The sequence below is a fragment of the Cyclopterus lumpus genome, chromosome 4 (genome assembly GCF_009769545.1).
Source record: "Cyclopterus lumpus isolate fCycLum1 chromosome 4, fCycLum1.pri, whole genome shotgun sequence".
NCBI lineage: Eukaryota > Metazoa > Chordata > Actinopteri > Perciformes > Cyclopteridae > Cyclopterus > Cyclopterus lumpus.
In genome coordinates this window covers 9,304,653-9,327,974 of record NC_046969.1, presented here as the reverse complement: position 1 = coordinate 9,327,974, position 23,322 = coordinate 9,304,653, and the positions used below count along the sequence as shown (strand labels likewise).

At 46.0% G+C, this 23,322-nt stretch overlaps 1 protein-coding gene across 4 annotated transcripts; it reads left to right on the top strand.

Moving 5' to 3' along the window:
• Positions 1–643: 643 nt before the first annotated feature.
• Positions 644–23,031, top strand: btbd8 (BTB domain containing 8). 4 transcript variants are annotated; one of them, XM_034530283.1, is made up of 19 exons: positions 644–740; positions 1,494–1,675; positions 3,098–3,277; positions 4,023–4,147; positions 4,442–4,556; positions 6,278–6,367; positions 7,149–7,229; positions 7,321–7,417; positions 9,194–9,282; positions 10,146–10,248; positions 10,716–10,898; positions 11,022–11,177; positions 12,917–13,046; positions 13,934–13,995; positions 14,823–15,366; positions 15,962–16,049; positions 17,681–17,805; positions 17,891–19,786; positions 21,947–23,031. In XM_034530283.1, exons 2-19 carry the CDS (start codon positions 1,572–1,574, stop codon positions 22,444–22,446), a joined length of 4,668 nt encoding a protein of 1,555 aa, XP_034386174.1. In that variant the 5' UTR covers positions 644–740; positions 1,494–1,571; the 3' UTR covers positions 22,447–23,031. The 4 variants fall into 4 exon arrangements, with proteins under 4 accessions (XP_034386174.1, XP_034386175.1, XP_034386173.1 ...); XM_034530284.1 differs by having other exon boundaries at positions 689–831; positions 1,530–1,675; XM_034530282.1 differs by having other exon boundaries at positions 689–831.
• Positions 23,032–23,322: the final 291 nt, after the last annotated feature.

Sequence of the window (23,322 nt, the reverse complement as noted above, 5' to 3'; positions counted from 1 at the left end):
TGCTGACATCAAAGGTTATGAGGAATGATGCAGGAATGAGAGGCCAATGACATCAGGGGCAAGCTCTTTTGTTGCCTTCCGTGTCAGTCGGATATATTGAAACCAACACATGTTTTTCAGGGCAGAAAATATGAATATCATATAGATTAGAGCAGAGAGAGGGTTTATTAGAGCAGAGACAGGATTAATAAGCATTGTCATTATTATCATTGGCTTAAAATAAAAAATAATGTTTGCTTATTTTTGTTCCATTAAAAAATAAATGAATGAATGAGACATCAATGTAAGCTTGTGTGACACTGTATTCATTAAAATATGTGGCTATTATAGTCTATTTACAGTGTAGCCTTTACACAACAACAACAAAAAATGCACCAAGCTGAATCCAATTTGAACTGCAAAAATAGGCCAATTAATCGGCTCCGATCTGAGTGTCATTGTTGCCCTGACTACGCTAGGCTATAACGTGAGGTGTCCATCTATGAGGCCAGACATATCGCGTAACCTTCTTATTATCACCAGGCAGTCCAGAGGCGTTCATTTTGAAACAGTATTTAGCATTACGAGGTCAGTTTGCAGCACACGAACGCAACATTTAAAGCCACATGGGCACGGCGCCTCCCTCGTTTGCACTGCGCATGTGCTATAGCTTCCGGGTGTGACGACTTGTCCACTCCCCCCGCCCGAATCCCGTCCTAGTGGGTGGCGAACAGCGTGCAGCGGGAATGTCAACAACATCGGTCAGTGGGTCAGCCCGTCAATGGAGATACTCAAGCTCGTAACGGAACCTCACACTTCAGGACTAACATTGGCCATAATTCATTTCTGCGGGTCTGTCTTTTTAATGCCCAGTCATTCAGGGTTTAGGGGTCAAAGAAACGACTACTACTAGCAGCAACGGTAGCCCGAGTGAGCTAGGCTAGCATGCTAGCCACGAGAGGAAGATGAGAGTAATGTTTCTCAGTTTACGGCACATAACGTGTCGAGCAGAGATAGCAGCTGTTACACGTGTGCGTGTAGGTAACGTCGCGTGCGTGTGAGTATGTCTGAGTGTGTTTTATTTAGTAATACATTACACTTATATTGAAACAGAGGGTAGCTGGTTAGTCTGGGTGATGTTATCGGTGTTTTTTTCTCCTGGGTGATGAGGGGAAGCTGGTGTTCTAATAGTCAAGCTGTTGTGGTCGTTTTAACAATACCTTTGACGTTACTGTTAAATAATTGTGTTGTACACATAATAATAAATTAATTCATTCCGTCCCATTTGAAGTGATGTTTCTTCAAATTGGCAAACAGCGTCTCTCAGTGTGAGGTGACAGATGGTGTTGCACTCCTGACGGCGCGTCACCTGGGGGGGGGGGTCAGGTCAGGTGAGGTGAGGTGAAGTGGACATCGTGATGATTACAGAATATGAAATTAAATTGCATCATATGTGGCTTGTTGTGTTCCAGCTACTTATGTCTGTTGTGTTTGTCCTCTGAATGTTCCCACAGCGTGCCACCAGGATTTATCCATCCCTGCTCTTCCAGTTCACAGGCGTCTCGTCTCTGTGCCAGGGAACCCAATGAACTATGATCACCACAGAGGCTGCAAGGGAGTTCCAGGCCAAGGAGCGCAAACACAAAGAGCAGCTGAGGAGATGTTTATCATCTGCTTTATCTGCAGACCTTGACAGGTGAGGCACGTGGCAGTGCGCACTGAACAACAAAAGCACAGATTACAAATTTGTTCAATGAAGAAAAAGAAAAGGCCTGTGTCATAACATTACATTACATTACATGTCATTTAGCTGACGCTTTTATCCAAAGCGACTTACAATAAGTGCATTAAACCATGAGTCCAAACTTAGAACAACAAGAATCAAGCAAGTACAATTTCTTCAATAAAATGTGTTCCCACTGTACACGAAGCAATGCAGCGCTGTAAAAATGCAAACACTGATCTGGAGCCTGTAAATGACTGAACTGGTTTAACGACCTGCTAGTTCATCCAGTGTTATCAGGATCATTGCTGTAGTGTTGCACTCTGTGGCTCACGTTACCACAGTCTTGACACTGTGGTCTGCTACCCCGGCGCCCAGATGCCATCAACTCCTAAACACTGTTCAGTATGATTCTTTAGAGGCAAAGAGTCTATGCTTTAGTGTGTGTAATCTCTCTTGTGGGTCCAGGAACTTCATGGAAGTACAATACAAACCAGCACCTCAAAGTCTTCCTCAGACAATGGAGTTTCCTTAGTTGTCATGAAAAATTAGTTTTACTTATTAAATAACCGTTGACTTCTTTTTATTGCTTTAAATACTAATTTATATTATGTAAACTTCTGCAGAGAAAGACTGAAATATCTAGTTGAAAACTTTAAGTAAGCTAGTAATTGGACTGCAATGTAATATTTTTTCTTTTTGTCAAATTGCTCTCAAATATCAGGAATCCTGTGGAAAACTGCAAAGAAAAACTATACTCCTACAGTAACGCTATTGTTTAATAAAACATATAATTCACTAACTGGGAGAAATGACACCTATCAGTTCAGGTTTAAATGTGCAATAATCAGGTGAAATACAGGTCTACATCCTATAACTCAGAAAATGTAACACACTTTTGTTTCATATTAGCATTAGTACAGAGTTTCCCTCAGATAGTAGGATCAGTGGATCCGGGATATAAAACATGGCTTAGAGCAAACGCCAAAGTAAACCACCAAAATGACTGGAAGTGAGTCCGCTTGTTGCACTGGTGCTTCGTCAGTTTGGGCACCTTTCACCAGAGGTTGACGGTAATGGACGTGACACCAGCACTTGAATCTCATACCGCCCTGTTGGCCTTTAGCTGGCCAGTTTCTGGGTCACCCAGATCAGACTAGCGATAACGATGATGGTGAAGAAGACATGGACCGCCTCGGGGCGCTTGACTGTGCTCGTGTTCGTCTGAAGTGGGGAAAATAGGTCTAGATTTTAGAGGTTGGCCGAATATCGTCTGTTTTTCACGTTTACTTTTAAATGAACGTTAAATATTTAATCAGAGACACTTTAATCAGTTAGTAAAAGAGAGTTTTGAGGGATTTGACCCTGATACAATGTTGTAATGTATTTCCCCAGGTTGCTGCAGGAGGAGCTGGAGGCAGATGTCTGTCTGTATGCCGCGTCTGGCTCGCTCCAAGCTCACAGAGCCGTACTGTTGGCCAGAGCTCCTCATGTCCTTCGTGGGCAGACGCACAAAGATCCCTCCATCGTTCATCTGTCCGGCTATGAGCTGTCCGGGTTGAAAGATTTCCTCAGGTAGGCGGTGAAATGTCGATTACAGCTTATATTTGCTGTTTCTTTTCCGCTTTGGGGTTTTAGACTTTCTCTGTTTGCCTCTGGAGAAAAAAAGAAGAACAAAATCTGTAATAGCTTTTCTGAATACCACTCACTAGTTTCACGTGAAGCGATAACTCCACATCTGCTCTCTAGTAGGTGACGTTAAGTTAACGCTCTTGTAGTGTTGCAGTTTCACAGACCCTCTGACAGAGGGCGCCATGTGCACCATCTTTAGTCTGCAGGGGTCTGCTGCTGTTTTTCAAGGGGCATCACAAATGCTGCAGCTCTTCAATAATACATTTCGTTCTCACGTCGGCGTTAAAACGCACACACCCTGAAGTGTGTCAGTGTCTGAAATCTTTTTACCTCCCTTTACTCCTGTCCATGTAAGACAGATGTTTTTGTATGGAAAAAGTCATTTGTTTATTTAAATTTGATAAAGGAGCTATTAACGATTCCATTCAAATTGGGCACCAATACCGTTTTTTCTTTGGTTTGAGGAATATAAACATGTTTTTCAAACAGACACTTAGTATATATAAATTATATTTGTGTCATATATTTTGATTCAACGGGGAGAGTAGGGGATAGAGAGAGATGGGAGGACATGCTGGGATGCCAAGGCATATTTCAGGCAAATTACTGTAACAGTTTGTGAGTAACTAAGATCGCTGGTCCCTTTTTTATAAAAATGCTTCACTGAGGATGCTTGCCCCCCCCCCAGGCGACTGTACACAGCGGACCAGAGCCTGCGCTCGTCTGAAATAATCCCAGACTTGAAGCACTCGGTACCGCAAAGTGATTCGCCTGTTCCAGACCCGGCAGACCTCCATAGTTCCTCTGACTCAGGTAAACAGACTAACACCGTTATGTGGGTTATGTGGCCACTCCCCCTCCTCACATCATGTTATCTCAGCCATAATCCAATTAAGTGCTAATCTCATTTTGGATCCCAGTTGCTGCTCCCGCTAATTGCAGCACGGCCACAATATGGATACTCTTCCATAGATTGTTGACTTTGCAGTATTTTTAGTGGTTCAGTGAGCTTTCTCACACACACATACATACATACCTATGTCATGTGTCTCACACATTCTTTTCGTTCTGTGTCCCCCCTCTTCCTCATCACAACTTTTACTCCAGATGCTGCTCTTGAGCCGGCCTCGGGCCTCGGAGCGGACTTGCTGGATCTGTACCAGAGGGGGGAGCAGTGTGACATCACCATCCAAGTAGCGGAGCAGGTCTTCTCCTGCCACAGGTAGAGCTTTTTTTTCCTTTTCTGGTGGCCTCAGCCATTTCATTCATATGTCTGGTAGCCCAAAGGACACTCTGTTTGTTTTTGTTTTGTTTTCCTATGAATGCCATCATATGTGGCAGGCAGCACATCGCATCCCGTGCAAACGCTGCAGAGGTCGCACATCTCCTGTCGTCTCACAGCGGTGGGTGGTCATTCAGTGATGCAGAGGTAGTAGTAGCCGCTGGTAACCATGGAGACAGGTTTCTCCCAGCTCATGCTCAGGGGAGCAGCCAGCCAACGAGAGCTCGTCAGAGCTTCTTTTTTTTTTGGTTGCTCTGCAGCAGTGATCTTTTGAACGGGATCATGGCTTCTCCAGCCCAACGCCTAAAGCACAGTAACGTAACACGACACAAGAACAGACTAAGAGGCGTGAAATGGAGCGCTCTTAAACAGTCACATTGTCCACTGAACGTGCTTTGAATGATGAGTTTGAATGCTGATGTGACTTTGCAAATATCTATGCCGGTTGACACAACCATTTGATGCATGTACAGAACGTCATCCATAATCTGGGACAGATACAACATTTAAAAAAGAGTGGACTGAGCGGTTTCTCTTATAGGAATTTCTAATAATGAAAATAAAAACCCAATCTGGGTTTGTAGAATAAAGCTCAACTCTCACACATGTTGCCGCTCACTACGGTGATTTCATTTATCTTACTAATAAAGGAATACATCGGCTCCACATCGTAGAAAATGGAGCGTGGCAATGAATTGAATATAATATCCATATATTGGCATACGATTTATGATCATGTTTTGGGGTTAAAATGTCGAGGTGTCTTTTGAATGTGATTTTGCATATGTTTCTCATTGCACTGATATCGATACCTAAATGGTATTCTTCTGTATGGATACCAAGTTATTTGTCTGAACCTTAGATCATATTATGTGGGTTTGTCCGTATTGCCGTGGGCCGATTTACCTGTCGTTAATTATTCCTCAGTTTCATTTACTTTCACTGACTCCCATCACACTGTAAAGTGTTTAAAGATGATACAGCTGGCGTTATTCTGTATATTACTCTATGTAACAGCAACTGTTACATAGAGTAGCTCTCCCAGTGGCTCTCCCAGCACCTTGTGAATTTCCTGCTCCGTTTGTGGCTTTCGGCCTTGAGCCCTTTGGTTCCTGCTAATTAAGTTAAACTATCTCCTAAAACAGATGGGCACTGTCCTTTAGCAAGCTTTACTCAAACAAGGAGGAAATAGTGCGTATGCTGGGGATAATAATCAGCTGCAGGTTATTCCACTTTTGGCATGCTGGTAAGTATTTCTGGCAGCAGGACAGTGTTTGTGGTAAACAACAGTGTCATATTCATGTCACCCCGTGATACGGTTCAACGGCTCATTGAGTGTTTAATCGCTTTATGGGAGCTCCAGAGAAATAAGATGCATCCGGCTTTGAGACACACGTAGTACTTGTTAGAGGGATCAATTGTGGTTTGTTAGTTTGGGTCTTTAGAATATCACCTGCCTTATTCTTTATTGAAGCTAATTAAGTAGTCTATTTCCATATCTGACAGCACAATCTTCAGAGGCAGGGGATTAAAAAGAGCACACACGATATTTATGTCCCTTTAGAGCCACTTAAGTACACGCAGGCACGCCAGATGACATGTGAAATATTAAAACGGTGGGTGGATCTAACATGCCACTGCCTGCTTTATTGGGTTTCTAGGGCAATCCTGTGTGCGCGGTCCCAGTACTTCCGAGCCATGCTGAGCGGGAGTTGGATGGAGAGCTCCAGACAGTGCATCACTCTGCAAGGGTAAGACGTCAGCATTGGCCTCGCAGCAGCTCACAGGGATCGATGGCAACACCTCTACTCCTGGTCCAGCAGTGCTACATTTCATTCCCGAACGATGCGGCTGAATTACTGCATGTGTCGCGTAAATTATTCAGGCCTCGCAGCAGAGGTGGCTCCGTACAGTATGGGGGCGGGGGGGTTAGAGGGGGGTTTCACTCACAATGCCAGGTTTGATCTCCACACACACGCAGCCAGCCACTGCCGGTGGAATTGCAAATGGGATTTCTACCAAGCAATGTAGCAACGTTTCCTCCGTAAGGCACATAAACGTCTTCTCATCCACTGCCTGCTGAAGAGCCCCCATGACCGCCCCTGGCCTCACCATCACCCTCACCCCTCACCACCACCGGTCTCTTTTCAGAGCGGGGGAAAGGCAAATGAAGCCCATTTATTTTCCTCCAGGGAGAGATGTGTCATCCGCTTCAGCATTACTGATCTGAGGGTAACGGGGGAAGACTTGGCTGTCAGAGTGAGGAGCACTGCGTTGATGTGCTAGGGGGGGCGGGGGGGGGTAGAGAGATCCTGTGAAATGGACCTTGGGCTGTAGTCACATGGCTTGAGTGCTGCATGATATATGTATTTTGTTTACAGCATCCTCAGTCGTGTTCCCAGTATAGACGGAATAAAACATTGTGTGCCTGGATTCACCAAGATAATATTAGACTGGTCCCTGGGGACAATTCTGTATGTTCACGTGAAGAAAATATTACTTGTAAACATATTGTTTTGTTGACTGTTCCAGTTTAGGGCCAGATGAGATGGAGATCCTGCTCCAGTTCATGTATGGAGCCATTGTGGATCTGCCTCCTGGAGCCAGTGCCAGGTACTGTATGTGAGCAGAGTGTCCCATATTATTCTAACACAGGGCTGTAGAATACAACCTGATCTGCATTTGGTGTCTCCTGTCCCCATAGTCAGGTGGTGTTGGCGGCAGACATGTTGGGTTTAGAGGGACTGAAAGATGTGGTGGAGATGGTTCTGACCCGAGACTACTGCCGCTTCTTCCCCAAGGTCAGCTATACATGAGGAAAACTAGCGAATATGACAGGTGAAAAGAGGGATTTCATCGGCTTATTATTGCTTCTCTATATGCATGTGTCAGGTAGGTTCACGTGTGCAGCATTTTTGATTCTTCAAATATGTTGAATATAGTTATTTTCAATATCCACACAATTCCTCTATCTTTAAAAAAATCAAAATAAAGTATTATTTTACCTTCATATTGCGCTTTTTTAAACATTTTATTCAAAGTCTTTGAATGCACAATTTGAACTTATTTCACATCAAATAAGTGTACCCACCCAAACACAAACATGAATAAAATTATCGTTGATATGCCACCATGGCGTGTGACCAAATTAAAAGATTTAATGCCTGTGCCCTGTGAAACTTGTTGCTTGTGCTCGTGACAACAGGTTAATTCCACCGAGAGATTGGGCCAATACCGACCTCAGTAAGTGGATCGGGTATCCTCCGTGATTTAACCAGTCCAGTTTTACTTAGTTTGTCAAAGTCATTTAAAAAAAAATAATAAATTCAGTCAAACCGGCGGATTGCTCCCTCCAGGTGGGGGCAAACTGCCTACCCCAAGCGAAGAAGTTCAAGTATCTCGGGGTCTTGTTCACGAGTGAGGGAAAGGTGGAGCGGGAGATCGACAGGCGGATCGGTGCGGCTGCAGCAGTAAAACAGGCGCTGAGGGAGCTGAGCCGGAAGGTAAAGCTCTCCATTTACTGGTCGGTCTACGTTCCAACCCTCACCTATGGTCACGAACTCTGGGTCGTGACCGAAAGAACGAGATCTTGGATACAAGCGGCCGAAATGAGCTTCCTCCGTAGGGTGGCCGGGCTCAGCCTTAGAGATAGGGTAAGGAGCTCGGACATCAGGGGGGAGCTTGGAGTCGAGTCGCTGCTCCTTCGTGTCGAAAGGAGTCAGCTGAGGTGGTTCGGGCATCTAGTCAGGATGCCTCCTGAACGCCTCCCATTAGAGGTTTTCCGGGCACGTCCAACTGGTAGGAGGCCCCGGGGAAGACCGAGGACACGCTGGAGGGATTATATCTCCCGGCTGGCCTTGGAACGCCTCGGGATCCCCCAGAATGAGCTGGAAAGTGTTGCGGGTGAGAGGGAGGCCTGGGTCGGCCTGCTGAACCTGCTGCCACCGCGACCCGACCCCGGATAAGCGGGTGATGATTGATGGATGGATGGATGGATGGATGGATGGATGGATAATTCAGTCAGTTAATCCCGTCGGGCCACAGTTTTGCTGCACCACAATAATCCCGGGCCTCAAGTCACGTGTAAATTATTCCAGTGAGTTCCACGGAGTGAGCTGCACAGATTTTAAATCTAGTAAGAGAGAGCACTGGAGTTTAGGTGAGACAATCAGTATCGGCAGAGAAACATCTGGCTCAATGGGTCCCTACTTGAAAGGCTGATTAGCCACCTGCCAATAAAGAGGGCTTGATGTGATCCACGTCACGCATGCTCTGAATGCAAAGTGTCATTATCGCACCTCATCAAATGTTTCTAAATGGCGGTTAGACTTTTTATACTGCTAACGTTTCTCTCCTCTACGACCTTGTTGCCGTATATATCACTTCAGTGCAGTGATCCCTCTGTAGTCAGTGACAAAGCAGTTTGTGGACTGTCGCATCTGAAAACACAGAGAACAAATCTCCCCCCCCCCCCCCTCCCCTTTTTTTTTTTGTATTCCTTTGGCTTCACACTTGTTGATTTCATAAGTGCCTGCACGCTCATTATCAATAGTAACGCTGTTTTCACTTCTCGGCAGCCAATTGACGGGGTTCAGAAAACGGTTCTCGAGTGTCTGTCGCTCACGCACACCTTAGGCCTTCAAAACCTCCACATGCTGTGTAAGAGGTGAGTGTTTCAGATGGAAAATGATGAACACAATCATTTGGAAAGGTCCCTATGTATTAATTTGCGCTCCTCAAATGCGATTTTCTTTTTTGGTCAAATTTGACCTGAAAAGCTGCTTGTGCAAGTTTTAAAAAATAAAAAAGGGCAACACATTAACCTGTCACCATTCTCGCCACTGCAAGTTACATCCGCATCTTGTTGCTAGGTAACCAGCGTGCCGGTTCATACTTCTGTGTTATAAGTCACTTGGGGTTAGTTGTGTAATGTGATTTGCTTTTATGTAATTCAATGCACCACTCTGTTGAGTAAAAACTTATCAATATTTGGGAATCTGAGTGAATCGGAGTTACGGCATCTCTAAAGATTGCTGTTCAGTAAACAATGTATATTATTTATAGTATATTGCCTTGCCCTAGGATGAGATATAACTGGAAACCTATATGCTGTCATGTCGTCTTTTTCGATTCATTTCTGTGCGCACAACCTGAGAACATTTCATTTTGAGCTCTCCTGCAGCGGATTCTTCTGCAGGCGAACTATGCTCCTGATTTGGGGTTGGGGGAGGCGAGGGGGGGGGTCTCTGCTGAGTCTTGATGAGTCATGCAAGTCTGACGGTGAATCGAGTTGCGCTGCTCTGTGCAGCAGTGCGTTACCGACCTTCTCATCCTCACTCACTCTGTGGGCCGCAGCCCGAGACGCCTCGTTTTTTTTCTCACTGCAGATACTCGGGAAAAAAGGCCTTCACGAGTTTGTGTGACTGATTAATGTGGAGATCGGCAAATTGCCCAGAAACCAAACGCTCCGGTTACGGAGACTCCAAAAGCAAGTGATCTACAGTTACTCTACACAATGTGTGTTTGCAGGTGGGTGGCTGATCACTATGTGAAGACCTGGTGCGAGAGGAACTTTTCCCTCTTGTCCCCGGAGCTCCACGTAGCCTGTCTAACGGCCATAACTGAAACCATGGTGAGTTCCTCCCTCCCAGAGTCATCAGCAGGGCCGCACTCATGTAATTGCACAAATATCATCAACCCATTCTCCAGAGTTCTTTCCACAGGAAGGAAATCCAAACATAACCCAATCAAACATGACCTTTATTAAATTCTCAGTTATTAAAGACGGACTAATTTAGGAATATGATGTGGATGCAGACAGGCGGGGAGTGATTCCAGCCGTATAATTGGTAATTGAATCCCGCGTCTGTCTTTCATCACCATCAAAGATTTGGGGTTGCACTCTGCCAGTACTATATCAAGATTCAGAGTTGGCCAAGAACCATTGCACACATTCTGGGACTCCCCTCCACCGATCAATAGGTCCCGGGCCAGAGAGAAAAGAGGGATCTTTACTGAGGGCTGTGTTTGTTTCACTGTTCTGTGTTTTTTCACCGATTGCGTGAGTTTCTTTTATCTGACGGATGTTCTCCTGTTTAGACGGTGCAGAGCGCGGTGACCATGCTCTCTGGCACCGAGCAGTTGCTCGGCAGCCTCCCAGAAGTCAAGTGGGCCCAGCAGGTGAGGAGTCTCGCCACAGAGCTACAGGAGGAGAGCCTGCATGTCATTGTCCAGCATCTCCCCGGAGTCATCGGCACTCAGGCCTTCCAGGACCTGTGCAGGGTAAGGCGGCGCTGATGCACTCCCTTTCACCGGGTTGACCTGGGGACGGGGGGGGGGGGGCACCTTGGCTGAGGTTTTTACGTCTGTTCTTTTGATGAGTGTCTTTGTTACCTTCCATTACAGAGGGAAGAGTTTACCCGCGAGCCCACGTTGTTGAAGAAGCTGTGTTCGGCCATCCGGGAAGGTGTGACTGTTGACAACTGCTGTGAGCTTTTCGCCGCGGTGCACCTACTGTGTGGCGATGACATGGAGGAGGAAGGGTGTCAAAAACCAGAGGAGGTGACAAAGCACGTTCTCTGTGCTGACCCCGGTTGTCTTTTCATAATCAGATATCAGGCCGAGACCAAAAGGCTGTGCTCGCATCTAATCTGTGTAGCTCTGGTCCCATTTAGTCCTGTTCATTAAGACCATTGAGAACGAAGTCACTGTAACCTGAATTCTGACCAAAACTGCACGAAAACTCAACTGCTGCTCTTGATCTTCTTCAAGGTGCGATGTTTTGGACAAAGTAACGCACAGGCGTGAACACAGCTTTACCTTTCTGCTCTCTCTCTTTCGACTAGAGTTACTTGAAAATCTTTCCTAACAACTATAATGTCCCCCCCCCCCCCCCCCCTCATCTTCATTATCATCATATGCTTTACTTCATTCTGGGCTTTGGAGGAGCAATCCCCACATTTACTTGGCATTTCAGACCAAAGCAAGGACCTTGGTGGTAAATCTGTGTTTATGGTCTGAGTGCGTCAGCATGACTTGACCAACGTGACTTTGCTCCGCTGCTCCTAACTCGGATGTGAAATGGGTCCGACGCTGCTCTGCTCTGGTATGAAAGGGTTTCTATGATGGTGGTTCCTGGGCTTTCAGCCATACATTAATTAGCTCTCCATTACAAATAGCATTATTATCCGTATACATTTTCTATCGTTGGGGTCTTTGTTGTTGAATTAATGTTTCATGAGGTAAGAAAGGAAACCATGCCAATGTGGAATTTCACTTAGTACAAATGTCAAATAAGGAGGAGCACAAAGGTCGTGTTGATCTTTTAATGCTTTCTTGAGAATGTTATTAATTTTCCACTACGAGTCTTCAAACACGTATTTAGTGAGTGTCGGTTATCAATGGATACGAATACAATTTCAGCCGCACATACGCGTGTGCACAGGATAAACTCCACGCGTGACCGTTTGGCGACACATGACACAAATGATGCAGCCAGCGAGCCTTGAAAACGCCATCACGCATTTTATCTGAATTTGACCTGTGGCAGTTATGGTTATTGAGAACGTGAAATGTTGACCTTTTCATTAACGTTTGTTTGAATGCCAGATGGCATCATTTCTCCAAACTGCCAACTTCGTGCTTCACCTTGGATGTCTTTTAAATATAGATGTAAGCCAACTATCGCAATTATTGTAAGTATGGAAATGTTGGCATATGACAGTTGAGTGAGAAATTGAGATGATACATTTGAAGTCTCAAACTGTAAGCTGTCTTAATATTGGCGAAAATAATTGTAAAATCGTATCCCTTAAACAGTTGAGATTAAAAGACTAACAAAATGTATAGTGCGAGCAGGTTAATCCTGTGAGCTGACCTCCAGGGGAAAGTGACCTGGCTGCACAAGTTAAAGCACATAACCCCTGTAAATACCGTACAGTATGGCCGGATGGATTAGACTGAGGGACACTGTGACGAGTGCCAGCGGCCTTCACTAATCTCTCTATGTGTGTGTGTGTGTGTGTGTGTGTCTGTGTGTGGTCAGTGAAGATGGCTCCTCCCCCTGCCTTCCAGCCTTGTTTTTATAATCGGGCGTGGAAACGGGAGAATGGCAGCTGACTTCGCTCAAGTGGATTCTGCAACAGGGAGGGGGGGCAGAGAAAAGGAGGGAGGGGTATTTGTTGCCATGGTGAAAGGTTCTCCAAGCAGCTGCTGATTCGCTTGTGCCTTAGCGCACCCCTTTCCATTCTTCTCTCTCTCTCTCTCGCTCTCTCACTCCCTCTCTTCTGTGTTACCGCCAGCCGTTCAGGCAACAGATTTGTACGCTGCGCAGTCGGCTGTGGACCTTCCTGCTTCAGACCTTTTACGCCGTCCGCCACACGCAGGGATGGGAGACCCTGTCCTCCAAACACAGAGAGAGGATACTGGCAGGTGAGCGAGGAAATCTGGCTGTGAGCTCTCTTCTTCTAGGCACACACAGCAGGATATTAATGCTGCGGTGTGTGTGTGTGTGGATGTATGTATTTTATATATTTATTCCCCCTCCCCTAACCCAACCTGGTGCTGAAGCAGTGGCTCTGCATCATTAGAGATGAACCGAAGCCCTTGGAGCGTACGCTGTTGTAGGATTTAATACTTAATGACATCTCTCTCCGTAGCTGCCTGGCTACTACTAACCCATTTACAGTTTGCCCAGTGCTGTTTATTTAAATGTTTTCCTTAACTGTCGTGGGCAGATGAGTGTCTGCTACCGCGTTAAATGCAGCAGACACGCCATGCTAGTGTTCATGGGTGGGAGTCTTTGTGGTTTCTGAACATGACTAGAAGCTTCTACATTTGTGCTGTTTTCTTTGCTGTAATGTGTTGAAATCCACCGCATGAATAATTCATTTGGCCGCTGGTATCAGCTTGTTGCTATTACTGCTACATTTCTTGCCAGTGAAATCGCATTCCAGGTCTCGCATGCAAACGGAGTCAATTTCACCTCATTTGCTTTTGATTTATAAAATAAAATCAGTAGGTTCTCAAATTGTGCTATATTCGGTATAGAAATGTCCGTGCTTTGTTTGGAAGAGCCCTTGTCTGACTGATCGATCCATTGATTTATTGTTTGTTTCCTAAAGGGTAAACAAAGGGGGTGGAAATGGGAATTTGTGAATGAATAGAATCGAGACTCTAGCTCCCATAAAAAGCAGCGTCTTGGAAATACAATTGGTGCAGTCCTTTTCCTCTTTTTTTTGGTTCTTGGTTTTGGTCTGTTTTGCAGGCGACATACTAATGGGTGATCTTCGGTCTTTCCTTTCATCCTGTTTTTACAGATGCCATTGATAAAGGAGACAATCGAAGACTTGGCAAAAAGCCTGTATTTACTAGCGCACAGGTAATGTTATCTTTCAACCATGCATTGACATTCATGTTGTATTTATGGTTTAATTAGGATTCGGAAACAATGAAGTTGTCACTCTGACTAACTTAGCTTGATGATGCAAACTTTTGAGGTTATTTTTAGCTCAGATAAATCCATGTAAGTGAGGGTAATCCCTGACAGTGATGGCAGTGTGTGGCCATCAGATGCCATATGTTATAAATGCCCCGCCCTAACAGCAAAGAGACACAGTGTAGAATTAGCAGCAGGGCCTCTCTAAACAGATGTATAGCTAAAAAAAGCCCGGCTGAGGTGATCCAGAGAGGGATTGCCAACATGTTAGGCATGAGCAGCGGAGCGCCTCCAGATCTCTGGCAAAGTTGCTCGATGCAGTCAAAACAAGAACTTTGCCCGTCTTTAGGCTTTATCTGCTGACTCCTGGAACTTGCAAGACTCAATTCCCTGATGTCATCGTTCCGCCGACACTAATCGGCAATTATGAGTTCCCAGTTTGTTTAGGTCGTTTGCAAAAGTTCACAGAACGACACAAAGTAGAAAGAAAGAGGGACTGTTTCTTCTAATTCGTTTTTGCAAAAGAAAACTTTTAAATTAAGAAACCAATTGTTACAAGTCGATTAAAAAAAACACAACAGGATGTTTAGCACAGACTATGGAGATCTCAGGTGATGTTAGTCAGCACTCTTCTTGTAGTTTGCTCCTTTGCCTCGTGGTAATCTGCACCAATGTTTTTCAGTTTCATCTGACCGTGCTCTGGTTCTTTACTGATTTATCCTGTGTCACGGTTACGTGACTAATTTGGTAATTTTTGTTCCCCCCTGCAGTCCAGGGCTGTAAAATGCCCTTCAACCGCACCTGAGAGTCCTCCTGTGCACAGGACACAGAGGGTGTCCGAAAACGCAACCTCTGTATCCCGTAGTGCTGCGTCGGTCATGAAGTCTGATGGACTGGGGACAGCTACCAAACCGGTAGAGGGTCACACATCCAAGGCGAAGAACGCGAAGAAGCCAGGAGACCGGAGTGTAGTAGCAAAAGCAAAGGCGGCGACAGCCGGTGCGCCGGTTGTCAACGGCACAGGAGCCGCAGGGGCCAGACGGGACGTAGCCAGCGCCAATGGCTCCAGAAGCTCTCATGGCGCCAGAGAGCAAGAAAAGAAGTCAAACCCCGGTGCGAGGCCTAAAACATCTCCCCCGAGCTACACGTCTACAAGCCAGACTGGGGCAATGAAGGCTCAAAGGAGCTCAGCGGGAAAGGCTGACGGCACGGTTGGGACCAGCAAAGCTCAGCCCAGCACCTCCTCCACATCAGGCAGCGCCTCGCCAGAGAACGGTGCCAGCAGCCCTCGCAATGACACCCACTCCATCCCAGGTTTACGCTCTTATTGACTTCTTTATATTTCATCTTTTGCGACAGACACCAATTACCATGTAGGACATCGGAGTAGACGAGCTAAAGGGTCGACACGTCGGCCCCAGGCATAATACTGTATCTGAAATATGGAAGGGAGCTGCAGACTCATTAGTATGATGAATGTTGTGTTGTGGCCTAGAGGGCTTTGTGAAAGACAAGGGCAGTGTCATGTTTGAATGTTGTTTTATGAGGAAACAACGCGCAGCGCAGAAACTCACAGCAGAGGTCAAAGTCTGTGTGACTGATCATGTCAAGCTTCTTTGGGGAGGATGGTTTTAAGGAGAGGGGGAGAGACCAGCCTGATATTAGTAGGCCTTTAGCTTCCTGTCCTTCCCGGTACAATCGCAGTATGTGCCCCAGTACTTGCACCCTGAAAGTGACTTGCCTGTGTTGTGGGTTTGCTCACTAACAGCACATCGCCCTACCTCACTACGTATCCCCGCTACCCCTGAAGAGCAAATGTATCGGACTAGGGTCGGTTGACCTCAAAAAATATGTGCCTGGACAAACTTCTATTAACGGTTGTGCATGTGGTTAATTTTCTGTGTTTTAGGTGCGAAGCCCAAACACCAGGCTAAGGCGGTGAACAAGTCGCCCCTGACAAAACCTCCTCAGAAATCCGATCCAGCAAAGATCAGCAGGTGAGCCTTACTCCTAGTTTCATGGTGCTTATCAGTGTGCTTTCTCATCACGTCTTGTGTATTCAGTGAAATGCTAGGTGTAACGATAAAAGGCTCCACTTGTTCCCCTTGGATGTTCCAGTTGGGTGGATCCACCTTAAATGCCATTCTACCAACCAAGGCCTTTAGAAATGGATTTAATTAAATTGAGGATTTGGGAGATTCTCTTGCAGGGTTTAGGGAGCCAGTCAACAATCCAGCAAACTTCTGTGGTTCCTGTTCACAAGCCAACATTAATGAAAGGGATTTATACAACTGTGAAAAAATACTAATAATTGACTCACTTGAGATATTCCTTATATCTGATATGTATATAAGTACCAATGGCCGTGGAAGAGGCTCCATTAAAATGACAAAATATGTCCAATAAGAACACAAAAGGGTAAACAAGGGCCCGGAACTTGACTTGTAAAATACAGAAGCTATATCAGAATATATATCAGATATAAGTAAGATATATCATAAGAATCAAAATCTTGAAGGATCGCTTAATTATTTCTAATATTGTGCCAAACATTTTACAAAAACATCTTGAGCTGACTGATTTTTACTGTTTGTGTTCAGGTCACGCTGCAGCCTTAAAGGCTGAATTTGAGTTTAGTCTGAACAAGTCTGAGCGCCATGCATCCTCACTGCAGTTACTAACGTGACCAGGCCACGTTGAACTATGAGCCCAATGCCAATACACCCAACTCCTTTAGCTTAAAGCATTCGTGGCCGAGGAAGCAAAACAAACCTACCTTCGGTCGTGTAAATGTAGGACGAATAAGATGATGGTATCACCTGGTTGTTTTTTACCAGGAGGTTAAAAACATCCGTGTAGTGTTTTCTGACGAGTCTCTTATCTGTCCTTCAAAGATGTTAAAAATATCCCTTTTACATTCTGCATCATCCAAGCTCCGTCTGTCTTGGGAGCATCAATATTTAACAGTCTCCCTGGAAAGCATCAGCGCCAACAAATAGCCGCTAGGCTAACAAAACATCTTTGGATTGCCGCCTTATGTAAAGAAACAGATGGCACAGGTAACAGCCAAAGTGAGCTCGATACCGCATCAGAATGACGGTACTCTGGGAGAGCAGGTAACATTGAACTCCCCTCTATCCTCAACGTGTGACGCAATATAAATGATTTGTAAATTGTGTATTTTGTCAAAGCTGACAATATTCTTACTATCGGGACAATCTCAGGCAGATTCTATCAAACTGTAGCTGGGTAAACTCACTAAGATTGTCAGATTATGAAAATCCATCAACCTGGTGCACACAGCGAATCTCAAACTGTAAAGATGTTCCTCCAGTTATTTTTTGTTAATCAGGGTAGAACATCCTTCCCAAGGACACAAGTAACAACTTGAAATTCTTTGCATTGATAGTCAGCTCATGTCTAAAGGGCTTGTCCTTGAAAAAAAATGTGAGAAAAGGCTTTGCTGCCCCCCTCTGGTGTTCAATGTTAATTTGTGGTTTATTTTCCCTGCAACATACACTCACGCATACTGTTTAATGATGATGTGAGACAGAGGCGTTGATTATTTGGGATTTTCTGGTAAAGATGTATGTGGTCACTCTGTTGTTTGCTTATGTTTCCATCACAGTCCTACCAATAAGTCAAGTGCGAGTGAAAGTGCCAAAGTCAAGACTGGTGCAGCGGAGAAAGCGTCCGCTGGAGGGACGGCAGCAAAGGCAGACGCCAAGGGGAGAGGCCCACCAGACCACCATGGTGAGATGGTCACAGCCTGCTTGATTCAAACGTCCGTCAGTGTACTGTTGCAATGTCTTAATGTCCTGCTCTGTCTTTGGGTTAGTCTCGAAGCATGGATCCTCCGTGAAAAAGCCGTCCTCCCCCAGGAAAGAAGACGGCAAAGACGGGTTGAAATCCTCAACACCGGACAAAGCAGCCAGTGAAGCTCATAAAAAGAAGATCACGAAACCCGCTTCGGCGACTGGCGCCTCAGCTAAATCCAGTGCTAAACCACCAAAAACCTCTCAAGCCCCATCCAAGCAATCTTCAGTTGTAGCTGCCAAGTCTGGACCAAAGACGAAAAGCGCCATCGATTTATCTGCGGAGAAAGCTTCTCCAAAATCCGGAGGAACCTCCAGAACCTCAGCTTCGTCGGCCTCCAAGAAATCAGGAACCAAAGGGAAAGAGGCAATGAACGGTAATAATTCAGACTGTCAAACTGAGCCGGCGCCATCTGAAAACGCTGGGGACGTCGCGACACATGAAGGAAGTACGGAGATAGCGCTCTCCGACCAGCCTGCATCGCGCAGTGCACATCCAACAAGCCAGAGTGGAGGGGATTCACTCAGCCTTAAACCGGACGCAAGCCCCAAGCAGAGCCTCCGGAAGTCTGAAATACAGTCACGAAACACTACGAGTTCACCAGCAGCTCACAAACCCCCCCATGGCAAATGTGCTAACGCGGTAACTTGCAAAAAGGCTGAAGGAAATAAAGCGAGACAGTCTCCAAGCGGTGTCGTCCCAGCTCACATCAGCGGGATTCACGAAGTCGGCTCCCCAAATTCTTCCAGAGACACCCCCTGCAGCATGGGAGGCACCGACACTCCCGTAGAGGACTCCTCCTGGAGCGGCACCCACCATCAGGTCAGCCCGGAGTCCGAGACCGGCAGCACACACACCACATCCTCCGACGACATCAAGCCCCGCTCGGAGGACTACGACGCAGGCGGCTCGCAGGACGACGACTGCTCCAACGACAGGGGCGTGTCCAAATGTGGCACCATGCGCTGTCATGACTTCCTGGGCCGCAGCAGCAGCGACACGAGCACCCCAGAGGAGCTCAAGATGTACGAGGGCGGGGCCGGCTTGAGGGTGGAGGTGCGGCTGCGCGGGCGGGAGGCGGAAACCACCAGCGAGGAGGAAGCAGTGAGGCAGCACCTTCGCTCCTGGTTGCATCGAGACGAGGTTCCCGTCGAGGAGGAGCACTCGGAGGTCGAGGCCACCGTGACTGTGAAAAGCGTGCCCGACCCGCAGCTCTTTTCCTCTGAGGAGGAAGAGGAGGACGAAGATGAGGAGGCAACGGAAGACGAAAGGTCTGAAGTCGAGGTGATTCCGGGCCCGCCGCCAACCGAGCCCTCGCCGCTGTTCCAGGGGATCGTCAACCTGGCTTTCGACGACGACACCATGAACCAGGAGAACGACCAGCCCGACTACCAGTCGACGTCCAACTTCCGGCGCTCAGTGTTGCTCTCCGTCGACGAGTGCGAGGAGCTGGGCTCGGAGGAGGGCGGCGTCCAAACTCCACCCCAGCAGCCCGAAGACGGCGTGACCCCCTGTGACGTGTTTGAGTCCGACGGCACGGCGCCCCAGTCCAACTCCGCCCCTCCCGTCAGCAACCAACAGAACCGCCTGCCGCGGCGCCCAGAAAGTGCCGACGGTAAGCGCGAACAACGCGGAAACGAAAAATCCCCCGTGTTCCTCACCGAGATCCGGGAGCCCGCGCAGGAGGAGGGCAATGGAGTGAAGTCCAGTGGCCCTCTCCTGGACGCTGACGCGAGGGACCTCCCTCCCCAGGAGCGCCCGTGCCACCTGGATCTGCGGCACACTGAACAATACAACGGAGGGCTGCGCAAAAATCACACCAATCCCTCAGAAAGCAAGAAAGCTGATTTACATCTAGACTTAAATGAGCCTCAGCTGACAGGGGACTCTCCTGTAAATGCTGCACAATCTCCAGCAGGTAATGTATGATCTACGGACCCTTCCTAGACCCCCAAATCCAAAGCCATCTCTTATCCCTAAACTCCATCAGTGAAGGTTTAGTTTAACCCCGCAAGACCCATCCTCCTCTGCTCCGATCCCTAGATCACACCTACATCCAGCGTTTACCCATCCCTCTTTCAGAACAAAAGGATATAGTGCAGTAACTCACTAAAACTACTAGTTCAAATTCAAATGAAGTGATCATGTTCTCATAGCTAAAGCTTCCTCTCATTTCAACCCATTGATCGTGTAGCCGTTGTGAATTTGAATTTGCAACATCCATATCCTTTTAAAGATGGAGATTGGTTTCATCATAACAAATAACCTAAACTGTACATTTTAAAACAACTGATCTACCTTTAGGCATTTGAGGCATTTAGGCCTTGGGAACTCAGTTTATACAACAACAAAAGGGGAGGGGGGGAGCAGTGTACAATTTCATTCAAATTGATCATAGAATTGTATTTGTCAAAAATAATCTGCCTTGCGACAAGGCCTGTGACAGTCATACCAATGCACTTTTATGTACATAAAAAATAAGATATTTTTATTATTTTTTGTCATTTCTTGGAACAGTCTTTGGCCCATTTTTTTCAAGCCGAAGATAATTTGACATAGTCGAAGGTGCTTTAAATATACCTTTAACATCAATATATCATTGCCAAATTAATTGTTGTTTGTCGGTATAATTACTTTTAAAATCGACCGCTGACAGCGATGACGATTTAAAGCTTGCGTTTCTTAAACTTTCGGCTCCGCGTCCCATAAACCCCATCCCCCAGGAGACGGTCCTATGAGTGTTGCTTTTTCGTTTGCTTCTTTGTAAAAGATTAATGTGTTTTGGCTTTTCGTCTATTGAACCGTTGCCATTTTTAAGAAACACAAACTTCTGGCTCTCAGTGATGATCTTTTGGTTCACAGTAATTGCACTTCTGGAAATGAATTTCAAAAGATGTGTTGATGTTAAACTGTGATATGTAGCACCCATTTTTATTTATTTTTTACATTTGTGTCCAGGTAAAATTACAACCACGTAAGATTTCCTTGATATTTCTTTTGAGTGACGTTAAGGTAAAATCCCAAAAAACGGCGGTACAAAATAGATGACGCTAAACTGCCTCTCAGCAAAGTGTGTTTATACGGGGGAACTTTCCCCTTACATCCCCTTGCTGTTAATTCCTTTAATTTCTTTTGTATTTCTATTGGAGAATGTACCTGTTCCTGAGGTTTATTTTTGTTTGTTTGTACGTTTTATTTTGCACTGCATTGCATACATGCATGCTCATTGTTAAATTATTTTGACATTCCCCTCTACCATCCATCATTTTTGTGTATGTTTCTATTTTATTTGTTCTTCTCCATTATCCATTACCTTTTGTCATACCCAGTAGACGTGTATGTGTGTAGATACATAGACTTTTACTTTTGTTGTCTCTAAGCTTCGGTTCAGTAGGTCTGTGTAGTGCCAGTAGCCTCCTCTGTCAAGTGTCTCTAGAGCAGCCGTCATGGTCCGGCCATGTCTCTCTTTTCACTACCACATTCAGAAAAAGAAATCCTGCCGCACCGTTGCCTCGGGTCCATCCCGCTGCAAACATGTACACGGTTTGGTTTCCAGTATCAAACGGTGACCAGTTACCAAAGGAAACCCGGCGGTGTGCCATCTTTTCCAAAGCCCCGTTGCTTGCATATTAGGTTTTCTTTTGTGACAGTATTTAGGTCTGTTCATTAGGTCTGCCCGTTCTGAAGACCTGCATGTAAATATAAAAACAACACACATACCACTGTTACTGACTGACAAGTTCACTGGTGCATGGCTTACTTTGTTTGAACAGGTGGATAAAGAGATGCATTCAGATTGGCGGTCCACCCTGCATTACCTTTAAGGCAACTGTACACCGTTGACATCCATATTTGAAGTCGGTGACTATCAAACTAATGGATACAAAATGTGCCACTGCTTCCGCTCTGTGCCGTTCGCCTAACTTCCCTGTGGATTGTCTTTGAAAGGACACAGTTGCATTAAGGGTAAACCTTCGGTTCTCAGTGCTTTTATTGTAGGAGGCAGCGACTAGTGTGTAAAAGAACTGTGGCGGAGTGGTGCAGTTTGTCATTCTGCAGTATTGTCAATTGTTTTTAGGGGACAATGGTTGTGACAGATTGGATCAAACCTGCAAACATGACCGCCGGCCGTCCAAAGCCCTCTCTCCCATTTACGAGACGGATGTGGGAGAAGCGTTTGAGCGCTGCCCGGACAGGGACAGGGACGTTAGTGTGAAGGCCGAGGACGAGGAGCAAAGCGGGGCCGGCGACGAGAGCAATGAGTTCGCCGAGCGGGACTGGAGCCTGCTCAGGCGGCTTCTCTCGGACCACGAGTCCAATCTGGGCATCATAAACCCCGTGCCCGAGGAGCTCAACCTGGCCCAGTACCTGATCAAGCAGACTCTGTCGCTGTCGCGCGACTGCCTAGACTCGCAGGGCTTCCTGTCCCCGGAGAAGGAGACCTTCAAACGCTGGGCGGAGCTCATCTCGCCCATGGAGGACTCCTCCACCAGCATCACGGTGACCAGCTTCTCCCCAGAGGACGCTGCCTCTCCACAGGGGGAGTGGACCATCGTGGAGCTGGAAACGCATCACTGACTGCACACACACACAAACACAAACACACACACACACACACACACACACACACACACACACACACACACACACACACACACACACACACACACACACACACACACACACACACACACACACACACACACACACACACACACACACAGAGAGAGCGCCTGCCGGACAGTTCACACCTTCTCTCCAATCTTTGAACGTCTTTACATCAACTTTGTCTTAATTCATTATAATTTATAATGTTCGGTTTCTCTTTATGACATGTCTTATTTATTTTTCTTCCGGACTCTGCAGAAATCTGGGCTTTGCAGCAGCTTATATGCATTTCTCATCATGCCCTCGGTCGACTGTTTTTTTTTTGTGGTTTTTTTTACACATGGGCTGTTATGCATGCTGATATTTTTCTATGTCTGACTGTTTAATTGATGTTGCTTCGAAGCTCTAGAAAAGAATAGAGTAAGAAAAAAAAAAAAAGCCACTTTCTCATGGCAGTCTTCTGAGAAAATGGTTGACTGAAGTTTCTTAAAGAAAAAAAAATATCGGCCTTCTGGCTTGCATTTAGTGTCATATTGGAAAATAAAGATTTGTGTCTATTGAAGAAGAAAAAAAAGTGTTACTTACTGTCAGATCATATAGGAATGTGGCACAGCCACTTTCTTCTCATGTCAATGTTACTGGTTGTACATGTATAATTAATAAGCGTGCATGAGACAGGTGTGGAGCGTTTATCGTACGCATGTGTGAGTTCAAATCTATAAGGTTTATACAGTCTGATGCTTCACAAGACGAATAGAAAACACTAACGGCTGTTGTGAATTACCCAAACTAGTAAAGAAACGTCTGTTGTCTCTGCAAAATAACAATATCAACCGAAGAAAAGGA

Coding starts and splice junctions, on each gene's coding strand:
- btbd8 (XM_034530283.1), top strand. CDS start 1,572: ATGATCACCACAGAGGCTGCAAGGGAGTTCCAGGCCAAGGAGCGCAAA. Junction 13,996..14,822: donor CTGTATTTACTAGCGCACAG/GTAATGTTATCT, acceptor TCCCCCCTGCAG/TCCAGGGCTGTAAAATGCCC. Junction 15,367..15,961: donor TGACACCCACTCCATCCCAG/GTTTACGCTCTT, acceptor TCTGTGTTTTAG/GTGCGAAGCCCAAACACCAG.